General features: G+C 31.2%; 1 protein-coding gene across 6 annotated transcripts in view; it reads left to right on the forward strand.

Moving 5' to 3' along the window:
• LOC148308973 (polypyrimidine tract-binding protein 2-like) overlaps positions 1-18,503 on the forward strand; it is a 552,278-nt gene that overhangs the window by 187,914 nt on the left and 345,861 nt on the right. For 5 of the 6 annotated variants that reach the window (XM_088260789.1, XM_088260790.1, XM_088260791.1 and 2 more), the window contains one exon: positions 6,997-7,107. In XM_088260789.1, the coding sequence (XP_088116915.1) occupies positions 7,009-7,107 (99 nt within the window). In that variant the 5' untranslated portion in view covers positions 6,997-7,008. Of the gene's footprint in view, positions 1-6,995; positions 7,108-18,503 lie in introns of those variants that run through there. The other variant, XM_088260794.1, reaches the window with a different exon arrangement.

The raw sequence follows: 18,503 nt of genomic DNA on the forward strand, positions 1-18,503 counted from the left end.
TCATGTAAAATTTTATGTTCGACACCAAACCGACAGTTAAACGGCTTTACACCCTGCCCCAGGAATTATTCTTCTGAACCTTAAAGGGATGCTTCGGGAAAATTTCTTATTTAATTGGTAATTTCTAACCGAGCTTCGTATTCAGCGCTCGAGAGAGTTTAGTGTGAAGAGCTCTCTTAACGCGAAAACAAATATCCAGCGAATGGGAAAAGCGTTAATACGTTTTTTGACATTTCAACATAGATGAAGAAGAAAATGGAAGTCTGGGTATTTACAAAGCTTTTTATTGATTTGGCGTTTAATTTTTCGGACTTCATTTTAATTTATGTGTTTATTTTTTAATCAAACAGATTTTTTGAGTCTACTAAGTTGTTTTTTATTAACAAAAACACATAAAAATTTGTATTGTGACAATTGTTTCGTCTTGTTATGGCATTTTCAAACGAATTCATGAAACATTCATTTGAAAATGCCATAACTAGGTGAAACAAATGTCACAATATTGATTTTTATGTGTTTTTGTTAATAAAATTCAACTTAGTAGACTCAAACAATCTGTGTTAGTTTTCAAAATTAATACATAAATTTACAAAGCTCATGACCTACCAAAGGCTGGGTAAGTGATCACTTAATACACGTGCAACACACTGCTTTTACCATGTTATATTTTACCATATTCATATTTTTATAATTGAAATAATATTGTTTATGTAATCAAATACAACATGGCTGATTGATGCGATCTATTTTAGATCCAACCACTTCTATGATCTGTCCACGGAGAGCTCTTTGATATTTACTTTCTATTTTTAATGACCTTAGGAAAAATAAAAACAGGAGGTACGACAATATTGCATAGTAATCAAAGTTTTTTTTACCAAAAGGGGTATGTGTTAGTTTTTTCATACGTTTTTGTGTCTTACATCTTGTAGTTCTATGTACGTTATTATAAACTGAATTAATAGTGATCTGTATGCTTTGCTGGGAGGTGTTTTCTTGTGCTATGTGAGAGTAATTCAAAAATGCAAATATGTATAAGTATGTATAATTAAATAACAACTATTACATATATATTTTTTTCCACATATATTTCATTCGACCAGTAATTGAATTTCGTCATTACCGACATCATCAAACTGGTGATATTGTAAGCAACGAAACCCGATTACAGATGAAATAAAATAAATATGGATAAAACAATATAGTTGTTATTTTATTATGCATATCAAATTCAGTTCCGCCAAAAACAAATGTAAAAAACTTAAATAATAAAAAAAAAAACCCTTATCCGCACCCCAATGGTGCATAAGACACTGCGTCATATAAACGCAGTGTTATCTCGATCGTTTACGCATGAAGGAAAGGTGATCAGCCCTCCGCTTCAGGTACCAATCCAGGGTAATATTGAATAAATATAACAGAGCAAAAATCACTCATATTTACTTTACCCCCCTTGGGAATCGAACCCGGGACCTACAGAACGGTAGCCGAGCGTGCTGACCATTACACTACGGAGGCGGACATATTCACAAAACTTAAAACAAAATATAAATTTCTTGAATGTTTTTCGCAGATATTTTGTGGCACATTTTATAAACTTTATAAAATAAAACAACTTTGTTTTAACCACTTTTTATTGGTACTTTTTCCAACCGGTTTAATAAGAACCTTGTCATCATCAGGGATATGTAAGGATAATTTGAACATAGTTTTTTGACTAATAATTTCCTTTGTGTATTTTATTCACAGCAAAACGAAATACGAAATTGAAAATAACGTACATTATAAATCGTTTTTCACGAATTTAGACTTTAAAGATTCGTGTTTAAAGGCTCAATGTTATTTGCATGAAAATCACCCAGCGTGCCAGAAGAAATCTCTTTTAAATGATCCTTAAAGCTTAATGACTCCCCTTGTACCACCTCGCCACACTTGTATCTGCTTGTACAAGTCTCTTTTTTCTTTTTTTTTCTTTTTAAATATGTTCGTATTATTTACGAGTGAGCCATTACAAAGGGCGCGCTAAGCAGTCGACTTGCCCTTTTAATATTTCGTACAGCGGCAAACATTTTTATGAATAATAAAAGGAGAATTATTCGGAATGATGTCATAACACCGTGAACATTTAATTACATCAAACGGTGTAATACGCCTCATGCACTTAAATTTAAGTCGGAGTTATTTACTTAAATTTTCCATTCCGTTCAATTTGAAATCGAGATTACTGTACAATGAAATATTTTCGGAATAATGATACTAGTGACATTTGTAGTTATTTAGTTTTTTTAAACCTTTTTTTAAAATTATTTTTCAAACCCTTATCCGCACGCTAATGGTGCATAAGGCATTCTGTAAGTTAGTCTACAGATAACAGTGATTTTATTATTCATCTTCAAACCCTTGTCCACACCCGATGGTGCATAAGGCACTGCTACATGTAAACGCAGTGTTATCTTGATAATCATCAACACACGAAGGAAAGGTGATCAGCCTTCCGCTTCAGGTACCAGTCCAGGTTATTGAATAAATATTATAGTGAAAAATGACTTTTATTTATTTAACCCCCCTCCCCGGGAATCGAACCCGGGACATACAGAACGATAGTTGAGCGCGCTGACCATTACACTACGGAGGCAGACATAAATTTTTTTTAATATAAAATATAAACTGGCAGTACACAACGGAGTCCTGTTTCCAATTCTTACGTGTAGAAGTGAAACATGGACTTGGCAAAAGCAGGATGAAAGCACAACATGTTAATACTGGTCAAATTATAAGCTAAAATGAAATTAAAAATGATGTTTTCAAGCGTCTCTCAAGTATGTGAATATAATCCATGATTTCGACCTCACATACGAATAATAAAACAGTCTACTTAATAAAAGCTTTCCTCATCCCACCATAGATGCCTCTAGTGAACTCTCGCATACTGTGTTACGAGTTTGATGAATATATCTAGAATTTGAAGAATTTGAGAAGTGTGGTTGTCATCAATCATGGGTAGAATTGGTGAATGTTACACGTGTGTAAAGTGATCACTTAACCAAGCCTTTGACGGTCGTTAGCCCTGTAAACGCCCAGACTTTCATGTTCTTCTTCATCTATGTTGAGATGACAAAAAAAAATGTAAAAAATAATTTCAAACTATAGGTAATCAAGATTTGTAAGCAAGTATTTGGACACACTCAAAATGTTGTTTATATTTTTAGATAAAATAAATTGAGATGTCTTATTGAATGCACGTCTGTCCAAACTTAAAACACAGTAAGGGACATTTTGAAGTACGTTTTTTATGCATTTTTGACAAATTTACTAAGTTCAAAAATGCAAAAAATAACATTCTACAAAAAAAAATGTCCCTTACTGTGTTTTGAGTTTGGACAGCCGTGCTATTCTTGTTTGTTTTATCAGGCTTACTATTAAAAAAAAAAGTTTTACACCCATACTTTGTTTAAAACAAAAAGTTTGTCTCATATTATATTTGCACTTGCCAAAAAACGTGGTCTCTTTCGAGCGCTGTTCGTTTTGTAATTAAACAAATAATGGTTTATGAAAGCTTTGAAATTCTATGAAAACATCTATCTGCGATCATAAAAGCTCGTATTAATTAGTGCTGCGAATAGCTGTAACGTTCCGAATATGTACCTTATTGTGTCACCGAGTATGATATGTGCTAGGGCTAGCGTCACAGGCTACCGATCAACCGGTTAACCGGTAATTTATTAAAAAAAACTTCATATTCATAAAATAAATACATGTTTGTACATTAATGGGCTTTTTGCTAAAAAGAAAAATTCTTAAAACCCACCAAAAAAATGACTAAATTCCATAAGTAAAAAATGTAATATTAATAATTAAAATGTAACTTTGTTTTAAAATCACTATAAATATTTTATGATTACTTATTTATAATGTCTACCGGTTTCTAAGCTAACCGCTTCTTTATCAAAATTGATTAATACTAAAAGTAGATAGTGTTTTAGTATTAATTTATATTTGAAGCACTAACTTTTTGATTTTCCATTTTATAATTAAAATGTAACTTTGTTTTATTTAGAATCACTATAAATATTTTATTATATGTTACTTGATAATAATGTCTACTGGTTTCGAAGCTAACCGCTTCTTATCAAGACTGATTAATACTAAAACACTATCTACTTAACAATATAGTGCTTTAGTATTAATCAGTCTTGATAAAGAAGCGGTTTGTTTCGAAACCGGTAGACATTATAATTCAGTTATAAATGAATTATATTGATTAAAAAAAATACATTTTATTTATAAAATGGAAAATCACAAAGTTAGCGCTTCAAATATAAATATATTTGTAAAATTAATTCCTTTAAGTGAATAAACCCTAATTTAAGTTGTTATTGTATATACTTTTCTCTACTTTTATTTTATTTGACCAAGGACCGGGTTTCGTCGTTACCGATATTATCAGACTTCCAGTCTGGTGATGTCGGTAACAACGAAATCCGGTAACTGGTGAAATAAAATAAATGTAGAAAATTACACACTTGTATTATACATACAACATTTTGAGTGTGTCCAAATACTTATTAAATTAAATATGAACAAGTATTTGGACACACTCAAAATATTTAAAACTAAATAGTTGTTATTTTATTAAATATATTACAGTTCCATCAAAACATGTCACTACGAAATATAATTTAACATGACGTGAAGAATATCATTTTATTTTAAAATGTTTTATGCGTTTGATACTTTTAATTTTTAGAATCATATTTTTTGAATTATTGATCATATTATAGTAATAACATTACATGTGTCGCTTATTTTCAAAATCCGCCAGATCCAATTTTAAAGATTTTAAAATAAATACTCTATGGGAATGCCAATTGTGGGTTTTATTGTTTAAAATATTTATGTACTTGAAACCCCTCCTAAGAAATACTTAAAAACAGCTTTGTATTTCAAATTCCGCTATATTCATGAAACTTGCCTCCTGACCCATATCGGTCATTCAGAGAGTCAAAAAAAAGGTCAAAAATTAAGATCACGATATTATCGCTTTGTGTCTCGTGTTCTTTTTTAAATACTGGAAAAAATTCCAAAAAGTGTGAATATTCTCTATTTCATACTATTTTATCTAAAGATAGACAAATCTTTAAAACATAAATGTTTCCCGGAGAATTTTAATTTTTTTTTGTAATATCGACTTACATGGATCTGGCGGATTTTGAAAGTAGGCGACACATATATAAAGCCATCTCTCTTCTACCCCTTTATAATTACCGGTAAGGTTGTATCACCTTCACATTTTTACCGGTTATACAATTTCTCTATAATTTAGCTACCCCTGTCTACCTACCCCTACAACACCGCGCGACTGCTATGGCTCTAGCAGCGAGCATCGCCATGCTTTTGACGTCTAATTAACCGAGCCCGTCCCTCAGGCGCCAGCGGTGCTAAACCTGCGGCTCGCGTGTCCTCCCAGCGCTTCTCCAACCGTGGGTCGGGGTGGTAACGAGTCCCTGAATTTATGGTGCAGTCGTGACAGTGTCGAGTGACCGTCAGTGTGCACATTACTTATAACTTAGTGTTTTAATGTTAGATGTTAGACGAAGGTCTTGGTAGTGTTCATATACCTGAACAAACATTCATTCCTTCGCAACTTTGCAGACACATTACCTATAAAACCACGTAAAGATATAGTACATTGTTTTGTACATCTATTACATAAATTATACAGACTATTTGTTTCAAATTTGACGTTTTACAAACCAAATTGGACGACTTACAATGAAACGTATGCAATTATCGATTCATACGTTATCGTGAGTTTGCTTACTCTTTTTAGACACGTTAAAATCGCCTCCGGATTTGAGATTTTATGATAGGGCTTTTTCACGTCAAATTGACGTTTCACAAATCAAATTGGACTTTTAGTAAACCGAATTCGACGTTTTATTGTATTTTATGAAAAACGTTTATATTAAAAAAAAATACATTTTTATTAGTACTTTAGTCAGTTTGAATGAATGCCTGCCCACATGTTTTGATCTTAATAAATTTAATCTGTTTTAAAAATTGTATTCGTCGGTATAATTATCATATTATTATCCAAGTCTTTACAAGTCCACATAAGGTATTTTGTTAAGGTATTTCTTACGAAAACGGTGGAATTTAGGTTTTTCAATTAAAATTAGAAGTTTGCAAACCAAATCGGACGATTAAGAAATCAAATTGGAGTTTAAATTATATTTAATTAAAAGTTAGGAATCATAAAAATATATATAAATAAATAACCAGCCTATGACGGTTTAATAAATACTGAATGGTTTTAGGGTTAAATAAATAATTAACATTTATAAACGATTTCCGGTTTATAATAATAAACGATTTACGGTTTCATAAAAATAAATATTACATAACTAGCCTATGACGTTTTTGTAAAAAAATAAATAAAATGACTAACCACAAAGTAAATGCTTTAAATATTAATAATATTGAGAGTATAAAATTATATTCATATTTGCACTACATGTACATACTTATATGTTAAAAACATAGTTAAAAATAAACTTCTTGTTTTATTTCAAGTTATTAAATACGATTTATTAATTCGGCCTCCTCCCCTAATTATTTTCCCACAACCTCTTTATACACCTGATTTTTTTTTTGGTCGTTAGTTTTAGTAATCACCTATCGATAAAAACAACTGTAGTTTTCGAAACTAGTCGTGTGTAATGAAATGAAACTCAATAAGTGGTATTATACAAGAATTTAATTTTTTTAATGTTGTTCTGAAAAGGAAAAATACGTTTCACGAATTTCATGAATTCACGTTTTCTGAAACGTATTATTTAGTTAATAAAGTAATTTCCTTGGTATAATATCGCTGTGTGTTTGGTCGTTGGTAGGTTTTGTTCGCCCAGGCGGTTAATGGTGTTTCATGGATATTTTCAGGAGAGAAAATCAAACTTATTTCAATCAATGGACTTATTTAAATGTTTGTTGTTTCAGTTCGCTTCAGCGATGATGTCCTGCCCGCTCGCCCTACCTCTGATGCAACCCTCTCTTCATCCCCAGCCCACCCTCGCGGCGGACTTCCCCACCATTCATATCGGAATCAAGGTAAGACACTAAAATTAATTTAATAACTATTACAGCATTTACAACATGTTGAGTGGGTCCAAATACTTGTTCACAAAATCTGGATTATCTCCATTATTATTAACAGGAGTTTTTTTTGTTTTTTTTTTTGTTTTTCGTTTTTCGTTTTTTTTATACATCTCATCAATAATGAAGAAGAATATGAATGTATGGGCATTGACGGGGCTGACGACCGTCATAGGCTGGTTTAAGTGATGACATTACACACGTGTAACATTCACCAATTCTATCCATTATTAACAACCGCACTACAGTTACACTCTAGTGAAGTTCTAGTGATTCAAGAATTATGTTTCAAAATTGGTTCATATATATATATATAGAACTTCTAAGAAATTGAGAAGTGTGGTTGTCAATAATGGGTAGAATTTGTGAATGTTACACGTGTGTAAAGTGATCACTTAAACCAGCCTGTGACGATCGTCAGCGCCGTAAATACCCAGATTTCCATATTCTTCTTCATCTTTGATAAGATGTCAAAAAATAATATGTTGCAGCATTCATTATTGGGATAAGAGTGTGAAATTTTGCTGGGCAAACGAAATTTGTAAGAAATATTATTGTTTTTTTTTTATTAGACAGTTTATATAGCGCCGTTTTTGTGAGTAATCAAATTAAACGCGCTTTACAATTATTATTTTAGATTTTTTTACTAGAAGTTTTTTACTCTTTTTTCTATGTATGTATATCTTACAATGATTAAAGAAAACACTTCGTTTTTTACCACTTGAGTTTTATTATAGACTACATGTGTCAGAAGTTAAACTTCCATCATTCAGGTCTGTATAATAACGTACAGTTATTAACATACAGTTATTATACATACCTGAATGATGGAAGTTTAACTTCTGAAACATGTAGTCTATAATAAAACTCAAGTGGTAAAAAACGAAGTGTTTTCTTTAATCATTGTAACATGTCTTACCACAAAGTTAATGCCGAAACAATAAATAAAATATGTATATCTTTATTACAACTTAATAGTCAGCATTTAATATGTGTATTTGATAATAAAAAACAACACAATTAACCGTATTTTACAGACTTAATTGAGTAAACGCTGGGGAATTTATAAAAACATTTTTCCTTTTTTATTATTAGATTACAAAGCCGTTTCCGCGGCATCGAATATATGGCCATTTTTAAGACTGGCTTGAATTTTAAATAAAAAAAACTTAACAAATTAATTTTGTGTAAAAGACAAAAAAAAATACTTTATACTAATTTCGTATAAAAGACATATCTAAATTTTGGAGACAATTTTTGATGAAAAAACTGCATCTTATAAGTCTGTAAAATTCTACAATAAGCTTTTTTTTATTAAAAAATAAAAATTTAATTTTTTATTTTTAGTTACACGAATATTTCAATTTCATAATATTTCTGTGAGCCTAAGCGGCTCATTATATGAAATAGGTATCAAATTGTGGTAGAGTGGGTTCGAACTGAAACTAGTCCGCGATACTAACCATGGGACTACAAACCGACAATATTATTTATGCTTGTGAGTAATAATATTTACGCAAAATTATATTTTGTATTTTTTATAAATTTTGTGTGTCAGTTTAAAGCTCTTTTTGTATTATACGTGTGATAAATTATAATTTATGTAGCCATTTCTGTTAATGTTGTCTTTTCAATATCCGACGGAATAAATAATTGGCCTGAAATGTTTGTTTCACCCATGACTGCACCATAATGTTTTTTTAACCCATGAGTTGACAAATAATTTACAAGTTTGCATATTAATTGATCCATTTTATTTTGATTTCGGTAATTAATTCCCCCGCTGTTGTTTTGCCGCTCAATTATTCTCACATCACCTCTGCATCCGCCATTTTGTTCCGGCAAACATGAAAGTAATCATTTGCATACATGACAGTAAAATGCACAAATGGTACGCAATGAGTTGAATCACATATCGGTCACTCCTTTCAACTACGTCATAATGAAAAACTTGATTTTTCAGGAGATCGTTTTTAAAGATTAATAATATAATAAAATGTATTAAAAATAAATATCAAGACACTTATTGAACTATTAACTGTGAGACAGATATTTATGGGTAAAACCTGAATGTTTTTTCTCCATATAAAAATATTTAATATATTTAAAAACATAATTAAGTAATACCTCTTCTTCAAAATGCAAAAACAACACTTTCTGCCCTGTAATTATTAAGTTAAAAATATGCCGCTTTTGCTGGGATGAAGTCATTTTCTGGGCATTCCGAAAACATGCGCAGCTGAAAATTGTCAATTTTTGATATATGACGTTGTTGAAAGAAGTGAGCGATATTTGTCTTTTATATTTATTTTACGAAAATGTTAATAATATTAGTATATAACCACTCACTGAGATTTTTATGGCTACTGGTTTCGAGACGTACCCGTCTCTTCGTCAGGACAATAACTACCACAGCATGCAAACAATATTACCCGTCACTACCAAAGCACTATTTCACACTTAAAAATACACAAAATGTCTAAGACATGCGATTTTGGTCGACCCGAAGACCAACATGCACTAGGGGTTGGCAGCACAAACATTCATTTAAAGCCGAGGTCTAACATGCACGACATATTTGTCAATCACGTATGCATGTTTTGACATAGATGAAAAAGAATATAGAAGCCACTTGTCATATGCTAGTTCAAGGGATTACTTTATATAATGCGAAACATTTACAACTATACCAATGATCAACCATTATACTGAAATTGTTGAAACTCACACACATATCATAAATCTCATGACACCTTATATTTAAGTTCACGGGAGCCATCTATTTTTGGTTTGAGAAAGCTAGCAGGGACCTTTTTATTTAGATGCATTCAAGTTCCTAACCGCATTATTTTTACAAACTAGCAAACACCCGAAAACATGATTTTTTATGTACATTATAATTTGAGTGGTTATATTTTTTCGCAACATTTTGAGTGTATTCAAATCCTTTTTCACATATTTGGGTTTTCACCACTTCGAAGTTATTTAAAAAAAAAAATCAACATTAATGAAAACATAGATGAAAAAAGTATAGAAGTCTGGGTATATCCATACTGTTTTTTTGACAATGTTGTGAGTAAAAATAACTTCAGCTTAATTTTCAGGCGTTTCGCAGCATGTGAAAATAATCCGGGATTCGAATCTTGCATACATTTAAATTATAAGGTCTCTGCTTAATTAAAGCATTTTTAATCCAACATAGATGGCTGTTATGAACTCACATGTACTGAGTCACGATATTGATCAATCAAAAAATTAAAAATTGCCTAGTTTGGTTATCAATCATGGGTAGAATGTTGCAAGTTTGTAAAGTGATCACTTAACCAACATTTAGATATATTATTAATACCCACACACACATACATATTTTCTTCATCTATGTTGAGATATTAAAATGAAAAAAATAATTCTTAAAAAGAAAACTGAGATTTGTTATCAAGGATTTGAACACTCATCATGTTATATATTTCAATTATGATGTTTCTTTATGCACAACATTCAAACAGACAAACCACGCTACTTGAATCGTTTTTGTTGCGAATACCTTCTTTCGCTGTTCCGGGAGTTATTAGATTTTCAATTAGAAAATTTATATCTCGTGGAAGTTGTTACCGCGATATTAACGACTTTCCCCAATTACTTAATTGTATCATGTTTTGCGCTTTCATTATCTGTTCTACTGAATCACCCCTTAGGTCAGGGGTGCGGAAATACGGCAAACAATTTATAATATTTAGAAGTACGGCTTTTATTATTGCAAGATTTACTGGCAAAAAAACTACATATAAAATATAATAAAATAAAAAAAATATATAAACCTGATATATTAAAAAATAATAATAATAAAATGATGATAAACATGGCCGCCTTAGCAGTGTAATGGTCAGCATGCTCAGCTACAGTGCTGGAGGTCTCTGGTTCGATTCTCAGAGGGGGTTTAAATAAATATAATTGATGTTTTCACTGTAATATTTCTTTAATACCACCCTGGACTGGTACTTGAAGCGGAGGGCTGTCTACTTAGTTGTATATTATTTTTTGACATCTTATCAAAGATGAAGAAGAATATAGAAGTCTGGGCATTTACGGTGCTGACGACCGTCATAGGCTGGTTTAAGCGATCACTTTACACACGTGTAACATTCACCAATTCCACCTATTATTGACAACCACACTACTCAAATTCTTGGAAGTTCTATATACAATATATGAACCAATTTTTAAACATTATTCTTGAATCACTATTGGTGAAAATAACTCCTGTAATTGGAGATAATCCAGATTTTGTGAACAAGTATCTGGACACACTCAAAATGTTGTACTTAGTTGTATTTTATTAAAAACACATAAAAATTAGTATTGTGACGATTTTTTCGCCTAGTTATGGCATTTTCAAACGAATGTGAATATTAAATGGACCGACGGTCCTTATGTAGCTATACAATTCTGATAATATATTTTCTCTAATCTAATTTGTGCATATATTTTCTCTCTTCGCTTTTGATACCACTTCTTCCTGCTTTTCGACCCCTGACCCAAAATATAGGTAACTCACCCTGTGAATTCTTACAGGGATTTCATTATTCGATTATTGTCTCATATCTCCTTGTTTTATTCTACCCCCAACAGGCGAAATTTTAATGAAGTTTTTTGTTGCTTCGTTATTTTTTTTCCTGCTAAAGTTTTATTTTCCGCCGAGAGAAAAATAATTGGTCTTTAAAATACTTTCTTTTCCCCGTCGTAAAATAGGAATACCTTTGTTGGATTTCCAATTATTATATTTAAAACCGCTAATGAAAAAATAATGTTCCGTTTTATTAAATTTTAATTGAAGGGAAGAGATATAAAATCTCTTCTGGATTTTTACGGTTTACACAGGATGGTGCAAAACTAATCACCCTATCGGAAGATGTTATAATTTTTGCAAATACATATTTGACATTTGTAAACGAAACAACTACAGTATACAAACAAATTTAGACTGGCGCAAAATAAATCATCCAATTTTGTTTATGAATAAATTTTTTATTAAATAAAAAAATAATAATTTTAGTAATGTAAATCTTCATTTGGACATTCATTTTCAATCTGTTAAGTAAAAAAGGTGACATCCGTCAAGTAGCTGCCGCCAGTGTTGATACATATTTATGCCTGTTTTATTAATTTATTTGTATACTCCAGTTGCCTAGTTCACAAATTTCAAACACGATTGACGTACGACACCATTTGCAAAAATTATAACATCTTCTGATATAAAAAAACCCTTATCCGCGCCCTAATGGTGCATAGGGCACTACATCATATAAACGCAGTGTTATCTTGATCGTTTACACGTAAAAGAAAGGTGATCAGCCCTCCGCTTCAGGTACCAGTCCAGGGTAATATTTAATAAATATGACAGTGAAAAAATCACTTATATTTATTTTAACCCCCTTGGGAATCGAGCCCGGGACCTCCAGAACGGTAGCTGAGCGTGCTGACCATTACACTACGGAGGCGGACATCTTCTGATAGAGTGATAAATTTTGTGCCATCCTATATATACGTAAGCACGAGAATTCAGCTAAATTAACGAGATTAAAGAGTGCTTTTTACGTTTTGTTTTCGGCTGTTAGAACTGATTTTGAATATCCTTTTTTAAATTTTGAGCGAAGTAAGTATAAAAAAAAATTAAAAAAACGGATTTAAAACAAAAATAATCCTAAATAAGGATATTTAAACAAATACCATATACGTTTTTGATATTTTGACATTAATTTACTAAAGAATATGAAAGTCTGAGTATTTACAGAGTCTTAAAATGTCATAGGCTGGTTTAAATTGTCACTTCAGACACGTGTAATATTTACTATAAAAAATTCCGAACTTGTAACTATTCATCATTTAATTAATAATTGTTAAATGGATGTAGGTCAAACGAAATACAAAGTTGCATTCGGCCACGATATCTAAGATTTTATGACTGACAAAAACAAGTAACTTATTCAATAATTCAATATTTAAGTTTTACTTGGTAAATACCACTTTTAATTAAATGTATTCCGACTCGTGTTTTGATGCATTTAACATGATTATAATGAAAAATGGTAGTTACCGAGTAAAAATTAAATATATTATCAATTGATTAAGTTTTTTTACGGACATGTTAAAATATTATTAAAAAATGGACTAATTTTTCTCGTGTTTTTATTCTGAAATAAAAATAACATTTAAAAAATTACGACATATTTAAAAATCAATATTGTCAAAAAAATAGACACGTATTCCCATATCGCTCACTCCTTTCAACAACGTCATTTATCAAAAATCGAAAATTTTCAGTTGTGCATGTTTTCGGAATACCTAGATAATGAAGTAGGATATCCCAGCAAAGGCGGCATATTTTTAACTTAATATTTACCCTTTACAGGGCAGAAAGTGTTGTTTTTGCATTTTGAAGAAAAGGTATTGTTTAATTATTTTTTCAAATTTACTAAATATTTTTCAAATTGAGTAAAATCATTCAGGTTTTAAAACGATCTGTTGCACAATAAAAAGTTCAATAAGTGGCTTGATATTTATTTTCTAATGTACATATTTGTTTTGAATACATTTTGCTTATCAAGTTTTTTTGATAAATGACGTTTTTGAAAGGAGTGAGCGATATATCAAATGTGAATAAAAAAAATTGACAAATATTTTCCTTGTGAACAAAAAATTGCATACATTAAAAGAATTTACGAATTCTTGGACTAATGTATTGTGGATAAAATGGATGAATATTTACATATATGGCATCAAATGTAAACAAAAAATGGACACATTTAAAATCTGTGAAAAATTTGGATGTATATTTTCAAATATTAAATGTGAAGAAAAATTGGATGAATACATCGTATCAAGTGCATTTAAAAAAAAAAAAACGTGATCATTGACTATTTGATATCTTACTAGCTTAATATTGCCCTGAAAAAATCCCAAAGCGAATTTAAACTTGGAAGTATTAATATTTATTTTCTTGCCAAGCAAAAGTGATTTGAATAGCCCTCCTGAACATTTAACGTTTTGTTTAGTTGGTTACTTTCTCCTGACTACGATATATGGTAAATACATTTATCCCATACAATATTGCTCGTTAGTGATAATAATTTCACAGTTCCGAGCAAAATATTTCGTATGATAATTCTCCGTTTCTTAACTTGCCCGGCGTTGGATACGGATCATATTCGCAGTCCCAGATTTATGGTGATTGCTGGTTATAGCAAAAGTGAGGAAGTTAAAAGTTATGTATTTTGTTTGATATTGAGATTGTGCTCGAGTAGTTTGCCTCTGCGGCCATGTTCCAGTTCTGTAACAACATTTTCTGTCGGCTCTTTGCATCCTGATTTGAGCTAGTTTACCTGCGAAATACAGATTCATATGAACTAGTACTCATATCTCATCTCACCAAATTATCAACTATTTATTATTATACTAAGTTTGTTGAGCTAGTTTACCTGCGAATTACAGATTCATATGAACTAGTATTCATATCTCATCTCACCAAATTATTTATTATTTATTATTATACTTAGTTTGTTGAGCTAGTTTGCCTGCAAAATACAGATTCATATGAACTTCATGGTAATCATATCTTATATCAACAAATTATTCAATATGTTATTATTAGCAACTATTTGAGTGTGTCCAAATACTTGTTTAGTATGCTAGTTAACCTGCAAAATATCTATATTGTTTAAGTACTCTATATTAAATCTAGTATTTTAATCTCGCCAAATACTTCAATATGTTTCCCTAGTTTAGTTTACTAGTTTACCTGCGAAATACAGATACAACTGAACAAGTACTCCTATCTCTATCTCGCCAAATACTTTAATGTTATTATTTAGTTTAATATGCTAGTTTACCTGCAGAATAACGATTAATCTAAACAAGCTCTTGTATCTCATCTATTTTGTATGTTAAAAACATCGTTAACTTTGTGAAATGGTAATATAACACTCTCCTTATCATTCATCGTTCACTTTGTTTAATACCAGTGGTATTACACAAATTGAACGATGAATGATGATGAGAGTGTTGTATCTCACCTCACCAATTTTTTTTCTTCATAACTTATATTAAAACGCGGCTAAAAATAACGTAGAGAACTGCATCCGCAATCTGTGTTAGTGTGACGCTCGCATTACCATAATGCAGGCGTCTCAAATATCCAGACAGCTTCCCGCTACCCTTACCAACACCCAGCGCACTATTTACCCTGCCGTCCGCCCCATCCCTCCTACCCTGGTGACATTTTATCACAAAGGGTGGAGTATTGTTTAGTGAGCCGGCGGGAGGCCGATCTAATGAGGCGCCGAATAGTCAAGTCCAGAATAAAGTAAGGCTGTGTATTGTATATATATTCTACCGCCACTGCCAGACGCTACTCGCCCGGCATACTAATTATACCGGCGACGAAAAAGGAAGTAATCCCCATTTGTAATTTGGAAATAAATATTGACGACGCGATCGCTGCGGAGAATATGGAATCGTGCTTTTATTATTTCATTATTATATTGAGAATCGTATATCAAATTGGGATAGATTCCATTAACTGATTCGGCAGTCACTTTGTGGTGATATCTATTTTTTTTAATTTAAGTTTTACTTGGTTATTATACTATTTCATAAAATGAATAACAATGAAACGATTTTATCATACTAGTCAAATTTTGTTTTTATTATTTTATAGGCGTAAAGCAAATCAGGATCATAAGACATTTAATTAATTTCATTAATTGATTAATTTGAATCCATTTTTAGTTTAAGTTTTACTTGGTAAATACCATTATTTCTTAAAATGAAGAACAATGAAGTGATTCCGTAATACTAATATTTAAAAAAAATCGTAGGCGTTTAACGAATCAGGATCACGAAGCATTGATTTTACTAATTTCAATTATTGATTCAGTAGCCACTTGTCGTAATTAATTTTTTTCCACTTTTTTTAGTTTTACTTAGTAAATACCACAATTTCTTAAATTGAAGAACAAATCAAACGATCCTGTCGTCCTAATCAAATTTTGTTTTATAAAATTATATTTCGTACATAGAAGTTGATTATTTTAGGTGCGTGAAATAATTACCACATTAATTGATTCAGCAGTCACTCTGCGGTAATATCTATATATTTCTAGTAAATATTTTACTCGGCGAATACCACTATTTCTTATAAATCTGTTGTGACACGTATGTATTTTGATGCATTTAACATCACTTTCAAACGACGTATGTGAAATGTACCTACCCTAAATTTTAGATTTGCGCCCTTGGGACGTTGAAGGATGAATTTGGGGTAGGAGCTGTTTCTTTTTTTTTCATCAGTGGGAAAAAGGCTTTATTCAGATTAATTATGGATTTTTTATACTTTAAATTTTTTCACATATCTAAATGATAAAAATTAAGACTGAGTGTTTTTTTACTAATTTATTTTATATAACTTTCTTTCCAAGCAAAATGTAGTCTCTTTTTTGGAGAGGTACATCGTTAAAAATTATAACGAATGTTAAATAAATATTTTTTAGAAATATGAAAGGGAATTTTAAAAATGTATTTAAATAATTATTCGCAAGATTTCATCCCTCTAATGAATTTTTCTCATTACAGAGATAATAATTATCATCTGCTAAAAAAATATGTATGGAAATGAAACGAAGTGATAATTTAATTAAATTATTCTCGGAATTGTTTTTTTGGGGAATGAAATTTTATTTCAAAGACTAATAATTCGTATTTTTCAGAATAATTAATAACTTGCTTCTTAGAAATGTCTCTGTGTGATGATTTCAATTTTAAATATAGATAACGTCCTTTGATTATTTAAAAATAATTTTCTTTCATGTCTCCGGATTTATTATTACAGCTAAAAATACTAAATTTTATTATTCTTTTAACCATTTCCATAATCCAAATTCATACCAAAATTACATGCAATCCGAAGTGGGGTACCAAGAGACCCCAATTTATATTTGTATAGAAATCGTAGTACGCAGCTCACAGCAAGTACCAACTCACCGCCAGCGGAGTCATAGAAGTCATCTTTTCGAACGCGCAGCCAAGCGCTGACTGAGCGAGAGGCCAGAAATCGGACCAACCGAAAGCGGAGTAGTATAATTGTCTCGCTCTCTCCTTGTGGTAATACCACATTATCAGAGTGAAAGAAATAACATGTCGCTAGTAGACAAAAAATAATGTGCTGATATATTTTGAAACCCTTATATGCACTAAATGGTGCATAGGGCAATGCATCATACAAACGCAGTGTTACCTTAATCGTTAACACATGACGGAAATGTGATCAGCCCTCTTCTTTTGGTACCAGTCTAGGGTAATTAATTTTGAATAAATATTGGAGTGAAAAAATTACTTATATTTATTTGACTCCACCCTAGGAATCGAACCCAGGAGCTCCAGTGCGATAGCTGAGCGTGCTGACCATTACATTACGGAGGCTGATATATAAGTACGAAGATCTCGCGGTACCGACTGATTGTACTTTTTAACAAAAACAATATTTTGAAACATTTAATGATTTGAAATTTTAAAAATAAAAACGGGAAAATTTTCTATCATATTATTTTTAAGATAAATGATACAGAAAATATGGAGTAAGTAGGTATTAAAATACTAAAGTTATCGAATTTAAATTCATATATGGGGGATTTTAATCCCCCGGTTCGAGCCATCCAGGTTAAAATGTCTATTTTTTATAATTCGCCTTGTAAAGGTCGGATTATTGAAGGTTTTCTCTGCTATTTCCAGGTGAACCCATATAGTAAGATATTCCTTAGGGTAGTTTGGTGGAACGGGGATGGAGACTGGGGGGTTGCTACGCTTAAACAAGTCGTGTATGGGTACTGTAGGCGAGCTTCAAGCTACATTATAGAGAGCTTTATCTAATCCAACCACTTTCAAATGGATTCTTGTATGTACGTCGCCATTGGACCTAGATTTATATACCTTTTCGTGTACCCATGCAAACATAATAATAATTGGTATATCTACATATGTGAAATACAAAATATTTAACTGAAATTTCGATTAAAATTGTGTTTAGTACACATAATTTTCTTGGAAACAACTAAAACAGCTGTACGCGAAAAATAATAATAAAATTAAGCGATATAATTTTTTGACATCTCATCAAAGATGAAGAAGAATATGGAAGTCTGGGCATTTGCAGGGATTACGACCGTCATAAGCTGGTATAAGTGATCACTTAACACACGTTTAGCTTTCACCAATTCTACCCATGATTGACAACCACACTTCTCAAATTCTTGGAAATTCTAGATTTATTGAATTATCTCGATACATAGTTCTTTAACTCT

Source organism: Brachycentrus maculatus, unplaced genomic scaffold (genome assembly GCF_059751285.1).
Source record: "Brachycentrus maculatus isolate JH-2025_06_01 unplaced genomic scaffold, ASM5975128v1 h1tg000142l, whole genome shotgun sequence".
NCBI lineage: Eukaryota > Metazoa > Arthropoda > Insecta > Trichoptera > Brachycentridae > Brachycentrus > Brachycentrus maculatus.